General features: G+C 50.5%; 1 protein-coding gene across 1 annotated transcript; it reads left to right on the top strand.

Moving 5' to 3' along the window:
• The first annotated feature begins 1130 nt into the window (after positions 1-1130).
• On the top strand, positions 1131-4494 carry RBP5 (retinol binding protein 5). Its single transcript, XM_088025543.1, is given in 4 exon segments — positions 1131-1203; positions 1492-1670; positions 3908-4005; positions 4437-4494. Coding segments are annotated over 4 exon segments (408 nt in total).
• Positions 4495-8796: the final 4302 nt, after the last annotated feature.

Below are 8796 nucleotides of genomic sequence, written 5' to 3'. Positions count from 1 at the left end.
TTTCCACTGCCTAGGCTCCTTGTCTCCCTCTCCCCGAATTTCCCATCTTAAACCATGATGAACCAACTCAGCTGATTCTGAAGCCAGGGAAGTTGGTAGGTTTGAGGGAGAGAGACAGAAGAGGGTGGGGGAGAAGGTGGCAGCCCCCACCATGGTAATACATCTGGTAAGCATGGGCTGTCCAAAGGCTGGGAACTGGAGGTGATGGGACCATCAGTGACTTCAGAGGGAGAGGGAAACCCCTGGGTCCCAAGCCAAAATTTTCCAGAATAGCCAACCAAACTCCTCCCTCACTTTCTGCCCCAGACTTTGAACTCAACACCTCATCAAGCTGACAACCCCTTCTGTGCTTGGGAAGAGCAGTTTCTCTGCCTCCTTCCTGATGGCCCTATAGGCCAAAGAGTTTGGAATGCCAGAGTCAGGGACCCAACTCAGCGAAGCTGTCTGAGGGAACTGTGGGACGCAGCACTAGAGCATCTCTTTCACTGTGGCTCCTGGCCAGCCGACTATCCCCCATCTTTCTCCACCTCTTCCTCCTCATACCTTTCAGGATCCTTTCTCAGTCCTAGGATCTCAGGATATTGTTAGAACTCATCCCTGGATAAGCCTGGAAGTCCCCACTCCACACAGCAAGACCAGACCTCTCCCAGGGTAGACTGCCCCCCTCAGAGCTCTGGGACATTTCCCAAGCCTGCTGGAAATGGGCTGGAAGCCAAAACTGACCTTCGAAAAGGCTCAAGTCTTGGATGACTGACAGCCCCAGATCCTGCTCTAGGTTCCTTCCTCAGGAAAAGCCAAGGTCAGGCACCAAGCTGTCAAGTTCCTACCCCTCCCTCAGGCTGCAGGCACCAGCCCCATACTCATTATGGGAGGAGGGAGGAAGTCTGGTAGGAACTCTTATTGCAACAGGGCCCAGCCCTATAAAAATGCTGGTAAGCATAGACCTTTACACAGCCTCTGTGTGTGTGTGTGTGTGTGTGTGTGTGTCTGTGTGTCTGTGTGTCTGTGTGTCTGTGTCTAGGCTAGCCGGGAGTCTCTCAGCCTCACCTGCCAGACAACACCCACTCCCTCCACACCCTGCCGGCTATATTCTCCTGAGATCTCCATCTCCATCTTGGCCAGCCCAGACAATGCCTCCCAACCTCACCGGCTACTACGGCTTTGTCTCACAGAAGAACATGGAGGACTACCTGCAAGCCCTAAATCATGACCTCACCCTCCCAGACCCTTTTCATTCCCCCTTTCCCCTTTCCCTCCCTGTCTCTCTATCCCATTGAGAAAAGGGACTGCTGGGGTTGGATGCTGTAGAAAGGTTCAGGTGGTGGCACCTGACTTGGGATCCATTTCTAGCCAGGGCTTTGGTAGGAAGAGTCAGTCTACAGTCTCAGACCCAGCTAAGGGGCAGCCCGCAGCCCCGTGGTGCTGCTGCAGGTGGGGGAGCCCCTGACTGGCTTGAAGGAGCCCCGCTAAGAGATAGCCCCCCCACCCCAGACATCAGCATGGCTCTGCGGAAGGTAGCATTGCTGCTCAAACCAGACAAGGAGATTGACCATCAGGGCAACCACATGATAGTGAAGACCCTCAGCACGTTCCACAACTACGTTCTGGAATTCGAGGTGGGAGTTGAGTTTGAGGAGGATCTAAGGATCGTGGATGGATGAAAATGCCAGGTACTTTTCCTCAGGCTTCGGGGAGGGCACGTGGGTGAGCAGGTAGGTGCCTCTTAACAATCTGGGGCAAAACAAAGTGACCTTTCCCAGCCAGAGCCAGAGAAAGGTGATCACTACAGCAGGCTGCAGAGTCCCCAAGATAACAGTCCCGCAACTCGCTCTCTCCTGCCCCCACTTATTGCCAGCCAAAAGGACAAAAAGGGCAGGTCACCCTCAGTCCAAAGAAGAAATATTTGCTCACCCTCTAGCCTGTGACCCTGTTGGTCACTGTAGAGTCTCTTTTCCCTTAGCCTCTATGAGTCCACTCTCCTCTATTTCTGCTTCTTATGCCTTCTTTTTGGTCTCCTTTGCAGACCCTAGCTCTCCTATTAATCCCTTTAATTGGGGTTTCCCCCAGTATTTTGTTCTTGACTTCCTCTCTTTTGTCTGTACAGGAAAAAATGGGCTAAATCATCTATACCCATGCTTTCTGCTACCATCTATAAACTGTCCTTGACATGGATTCTCTGGCCAGAGCTGCCTCCTGAGCTCCACAGTGGAGTTTTCATCTGCCAACACAATGTTTCCATCTGCATGCCTCAAGCTCGAAGCCAAATTCATTATCTTCCTACCCAAACTATTCTGCTTTTATATTTACTGTCTTCATTAATGGCAATAACCAGCTAGACCAGAGACCTGGGAGTCAGAGCAGTATCTTCTGTCCCCTTACCCCTGCACCCCAACACACACACACACACACACACACACCACACACACACACACACACCCACACACCCCACATCTAGTTGGTCGAGAAGTCTTTATAACTTTTCTTCACTGTCCAGTATAGTTGCTACTAGCCAGATATGGCCTTTGAATGCTTGAAATGCAACTAATCCAAACTGAGGTATGTTTTACGTGTAAAATACAGGGGCAGCTGTGTGTCTCAGTCGTTAAGCATCTGCCTTCGGCTCAGGTCACGATCCCAGGGTCCAGGGATCGAGCCCCCTTCTCCCCCTCTCTCTGCCCCTGCTTGTGTTCCTTCTCTCACTGTGTCTCTCTCTGTCAAATAAATAAAATCATAAAAAAAAAAGTGTAAAATACATAGTGGGTTTTTAAGACAATACCAAAAAATGTAAAACATCTCAGTAATTTTGATTTTAATCACATGCTGAAATGATATTTTGGATATTCTAGGTTAAATAAAATATATCATTAAAATTAATTTCACTTGTTTCTTTTTCCTTTTCTAACACAGCTACTGGGAATCTTGCATTTTCTAATGTGGCTTGTTTATGGCCCATTATATTTCCACTGTTGATTCTTCCTAGCTTTTCTCTAGTGCCACCTTCATTCAAGCCCTCATTTCTCGCCTGGTGCCTGAATCTGGCCTCCCAGTCATAATCCTTCTTTAACCCACTCTGCATATTGTAGCCACAAGGATTTACCTAAAATGTAAAAGTGATCATGAATGAAACCCTCTCAGTGACAATTCCTTACGTTCCAGATGAGGTCCGTGGCATACAAGGGTCTTTCCCACAAACACTCTAGTTTAGGGCCCCTTACAACCATGTGACCTTCTTTCTTACCTCTGTGCTGTTCCTTTCCTTGCTAGAAATTGCCCAGTATCTCCAATTTAACTAACTCCTCACTTCCTTGAAGACTCAGCTCTTGCTTCCCCATTCCCATGCCCAACATTTGCCTGGCATCACAGGCACCTGTTTTCTGCTCTGTCTGACCAAGAGTCTGAGCTCTTGGTCAGCAGGCCTATCCTATGGGAGGATTTTAATAAATGCTGGTTGGAATACCCAGGCCCACCCCACTCTGATTCAGAGAGGGGAGGGTGATCCTTCACTCTCAGGGACACTTCAGCTGTCCTTGAAACAGAGAAAGAGTTTCCCTGATGGGACTTCCAACCAATCCTCTTCTTTCCCAAAAGACCCTCCAGTCCAGCTGGAAGTATCCAAAGTTCGTGGGGACAGAGTAGGAATAAGCGATTTTGCCCAGTTATCCTGCTCCATCCCTGCTCTGCCCTAGTGGTCACTGTAGACAAACTATGGGCCCCCCTCAGTGGCCTTTGGGAGTTGGGGAGGGGAGTCCTGCTGACTCAGAGCAGTCATCTTACTCAGAATGAAGGGGCTGGAGCAAGACCGTATCAGCTGTGGTGTGAAGGGAGGCAGGCAGCCCAGCCAGAGTGAGTTGGATGCATTTGGGGTGTTCTGCCCCAAAATCTTCCCTTATTCCTGCTTTCCCTATAGACCATTGTAACCTGGGAGGAGGAGCAGCTGGTATGTATGCAGAAAGGGGAGGTCCCCAACCGAGGCTGGAGACACTGGCTGGAGGGAGAGAAGTTGTATCTGGTAAGCTGGGTGAGGACTGGGAGAGGGGCCTCCAGCTAGGACTCATCCCCTTGCCCAAATCAAATCAGTCCCCTACTCTACTCCCTGCCCCCCTCCAAGGAGGGCAACCAAGAAAAGAAAACAAAAGCCCTGGGAAGAGTAGAGAGAGGAAGAAATACAAGGGCCAGGTGGGCCTTGGCTTCAAGTCGGATGAATGTCCATAAATTGTGACGAAAGATGGAGACTGGCCATTTCACATTCCGTGACCCAGCTCCCTTCCTTCCTCTGGGGTGAAAAGTTGAAGGTGTGGGACAATGATACAATTCCCCATACATCAATGCTCTAGCTGTTGTATCCTGAAGGATTAAACAGAGCTCAGGGACCTAGAGAAAGGAACTCTGGCTGGTAAGAACCTTCTTTCTCTCTCCTCATTATTCCTACTCTGTCCCCACGAACTGACTGCAAGGGATGCAGTGTGCGAGCAGGTCTTCAGGAAGGTCAAGTAGCCAGAGGAGAGCTGAGGGCCCCTCCAGACTGCACTGGTGTCCAGACTCCTCTTGCTCATAACCCTTCAAGCCCAGATTGTCCCAGGTCAGCAGTCCCTTTCTCGGGCCACTTACTCCGCCTCCAGGTCTCTCCTCACCCCTCCCCATGTTAATCCATAACTTGCAGCCCCTGGGCCAAAGTCCTTTTTCCTCACACTCCATTGCTCAGTAGTGGCCTCAGATCCAATTCCTGGTCTGGCCTCCTGGATGAAAGAACTGGGCAAAGGGGAAAGACCCCTTGAGAACAATGGATCTCAACTCTCTTTAGTTCATTTGGTCCCTTATTTTCCATCTAAGAAAGAACTAAGCTTTGAGTTTTGGGGGACAAGTGAGAATTTTGTCCTGGTGGAACTTTTGGAAAATTGGGGTTCAAGAACTTAAACAGGAACTACTGGTAGAGTCTTTTGTCTGTTTCCTGTCCTTATTCTCAAGAAAGCCACATGTGCTCAGCAGAACCCGGCCCAAGGCAAGACCTCACCCACACAGAGTTCAACAGACCACATGTACCAATGTCTGAGTGAATCCTGGCTATCTTGTATTTCCATGCTACATTTTGGGAAAGTGGGATGGGACAGGGTGAGACCTTTGTCTAGTGTTGGAGGAGGTTATGAAGCTTCGGAATAGTGACCTAGCCTCCGTGTCTGCTTTGGGAAGGATAGGCAGCAAGAAGGCTAGAAAAGATTGAAAAGGGAAACAGATGGAAAATACAAGGCCAAGGGCTAGGAAGATGAGGGACACGGGGGGTGTGACGACTACAGTAGGGAGAAGACTGACATGCCTGGCTATAGGGCTCCTCTGCTTGAGGGCCAGCAAGGCGGGGCAGAGGATAAGAGGGAGAAGTGAGAACAGCAAGGCCCCTCCCTGAGGGTCCCAGAATACCTTGGAAAAGAGCCCAGAGGGCTGGGCCTGTTCAGGGTCAGGGCCAGCTCCAGCCTCTGGACACCTCCCCTCCTCCAGGGGCATTGGTCCTTTCAGAATAAAAGTCCTGTGGGGCAAGAGTCAGGGAGGAGGGGGCTCAGTGTGGGATGGGGACAGAGCCTGAGTGTGTGGGAGGCAGGGGTTGTTGGAAAGTCCCTGGCCTATGCTCATTAGATGATTACCCCTGCCCCCTCTTCCTGCAATGGCTAAGCCCTTACACATTCAAAACAGTCACTAGTTTTGAACACTGATCCTACTAGACACCCTGGAATGAGTTTGGAAAAGAAAAAGAAAAGAACTCTGAGTAGAACTGAATAGCTTATTCCCTGCCAGCCTCTCTGCAGATGTCCCCAGTAGAGTGGGGAATAGAGAGCCCTCCTCTGGGCAAAGCCACCCAGCAGAAGCTCTGGGGACTGCTGGATCCTACCTTGTCCCTTTCTAAGGTACAGTGAAGCCAAAGGAAGATGCTCCATGTATAGTCACCCATTGCCTAAGTCACGAGGACAATGCAATGTCCTGGCCCCTCTGACTTCACAGTGCAGGTTCAAGCCTCTCCCCCACAGGACTGTCCTCTGTGCCCTTCATGTTGGTCCAGCACCCCTTGCTGCAGTCTTGCCAGAGGGCCTAACCCGGGAATTTGGAGGCCTCCATGGTGATTGTCAGGTCCAATCTAACTACCCCGCCAAAACTCCTGTGACATGAGCATCCAGCCATCCACACTGCAAGTCTACATCCTTCACTTGACCTTACCTCTGCAGAAGCCAGAATCCAACACGAAGCCTGGAGATCCCCAAAGGAGCACAAGCAATTACAGGAGGACTGAGCAGCTTCAGAAACATCACCAAGGAGGTGGGCGGGAGCAGGGACCGACTGAGGCTGGGAAGCCAGGGCTGCTGTTTCCCCTGTGGGCCGCAGGAGGCGCTGATCACTGCAGTGGGAGTCAAAGAAACACCAAGTTTAATCCTCCCTCTTCTGCCACCTTCCTGAATATTCCATTTCCCACCACACACACACACACACACACACACACACACACACACACACACACACACCAATTCCCAACCCGCATACTCACCCTGACAAAACCCCAACCTCTCAATCAAATCAATCTGCTCCATCTGTCCTCAGATGGAAGAGATGATTACCAGGGCACCAGCTGTGAAAGAAGAGAGGGAAATAGCCCTCAAGGGAAGTGCCACCCCCAGCCTGTCCTGGAGCACACAGAGCTGCAGATCCAGGACCAACTTTGACTTTGTTGACCAGTGTGCTAGCCCCCAGGGAGATGATCAGCAATCCAAAATGTTATTTCCACATGAGAGGGAATAACTGCACCCTTCTGAGCCAGCCCCATGCCGGGCCCCTACCCCACTCCCTCTTCCTCAGGCCCAGAGAGCACCGTATGCTCACAAACAAACTTCTGGCCTGAACTTCAGATGATCCTTTAGTCTCAATTCCTTACGTCACTACAGACCCCTCGCCTCCGAAGAAAGTGACCAACAGTGGATAAACAAGAGCAGGTGTATGCCCTCTGAAACAGAGAACCACATGCTGCTCAAGGCCTCGGGCTCCATGTTCTGGTAGGGGACCGTGGAGTAGGCAGAAGCAGCAAAGTATAGCCAGGTACCCCTCCCCATGCCCCCTCTCCCTTCAGCCACTATCTCTCATGTGACCCCCCCACGCCACATGCCCAGACCTGCATGTTGAAAAGAAAGCTCAGGCAAAAGCAGGAAATTCCTCAACTCTAAAGCTCAAAGGCCATCCCAGCCAGGAGCTCCATCCTATAACATGGTTGGACCCCTTATTGGAAGCAGGGGACCCTTAGAAGCCTTTGGAAATCCTGGGATCCCAAGAAAGAGCAGAGGCCTGGCCATCTGACCCCTTTCCCCAACCCAAATGTTACCCCCCATGAGGCAAGAACTATATCTGCTCTAGGCTCATGTACCCAAAGGTCAGTATGAGGCCAGGAGTTCCCGATATAGCTAAGGATGGCCTGCTCCTTCCCTCCTGCCTCTCCCTGCCACAGGCTCTTCCTCTTCTGGAGCTTGCTGCTCCTACCCAGCCTGGGAACGACCTCCAGTACCTCCACTCAGCTCTCTGGGATGTCTCCCCTGACTTCCCCGGGCTATAACCCCCTCAATCACAGCAGCAACCATGCCATCAGGGCCCCCAAGGACTGATCTGGAGTCATCCTAGTGCTATATCCATGATTATGGACAGGTGAGGATGGGGGAAACCTTGTAGGTATAGCAGGAGCTGAAAGGGTATCGGGTGAGGGAACTTGATGGCCAAATCAGGGAGCTCTGTGAGGGACTCTGATGGGCTGACCTGGGTTTGTGTCAAGGGCAGGAAGAAAGAAGGAAGGAAGGACAGAAAGAAAGAAGAAAGAAAGAAAGAAAGAGAGAAAGAGAGAAAGAAAGAAAAAAAGAGAAAGAAAGAAAGAAAGAAAGAAAGAAAGAAAGAAAGAAAGAAAGAAAGAAAGAAAGAAAGAAAAGAAAAGAAAAGAAAAGAAAAAGAGAGAAAGAGGAAGGAAGGAAGGAAGGAAGGAAGGAAGGAAGGAAGGAAGGAAGGAAGGAGACAAAGCTGCTGAGGCCAAGGGTGCAAGCAGTGGCCCTGCCTGACCAGGGGCCAGAATCAGCACCCATCAGGCCCTCCCCGTCCTCCTCTAGATGTCAGCCAACAGGATCCTTTAGTATCCATTGACCTAATCAGACAAGCTCCACACTGTATACCCACCCTCACCAGAAGCCATTTAGATTCCAAAGGCATTTGGATTTTAACTGGCCTCGGCATGAGATGGAGCTGACCTTTCAGCAAGAAAAAGGAGACCACTGTCCTCTCAAGGACTTCCTGGCCCACCACCTAGCTGGGGGTAAACCTCCTACCTTCCTCTGCCTACCCAGTCTCACATCTCATTTCCCTCTGCCCTCTGTTTTGTTCTGGCCCCTAGAGAAATGGGCAGCCCTGGGAGCCTCTTTTCTGTCCCCCGTGGCCAGTGCCCAAGCCTAGAGGGTCACCAGCCTAGCCAGGCCAATGAGTTTGTGGATAAATCACTTGCCTCAGAAGTTCTAGATCAACCTAAAATCACACCCAAAATTGGGAAGAGTATTACACAGTGGTCAGGGGAGTAGGCTCTGTTGTCGAACTGCCACATCTTACTAGCTGTGTGAGCGTATCCAACCACTACATAAACCACTTCAGTAAATAAGACACCTTTGCTGGTCATACAAAGCAATACCAAGAGCATTTCCTTCCTCCAAGGAATTTTGTGATGATTCCATGTAAAATCTCTCAGAATAATACCTGGAATAGAGTAAGAACTGATGAATCTTAGCTATTATTAGTTTT

This window comes from Eumetopias jubatus, unplaced genomic scaffold (assembly GCF_037043125.1).
Source record: "Eumetopias jubatus isolate StellerSeaLion01/CBP00866 unplaced genomic scaffold, mEumJub1_p1.0 scaffold_8, whole genome shotgun sequence".
NCBI classification, from domain to species: domain Eukaryota; kingdom Metazoa; phylum Chordata; class Mammalia; order Carnivora; family Otariidae; genus Eumetopias; species Eumetopias jubatus.
This window is presented reverse-complemented; position numbering and strand designations above follow the sequence as displayed.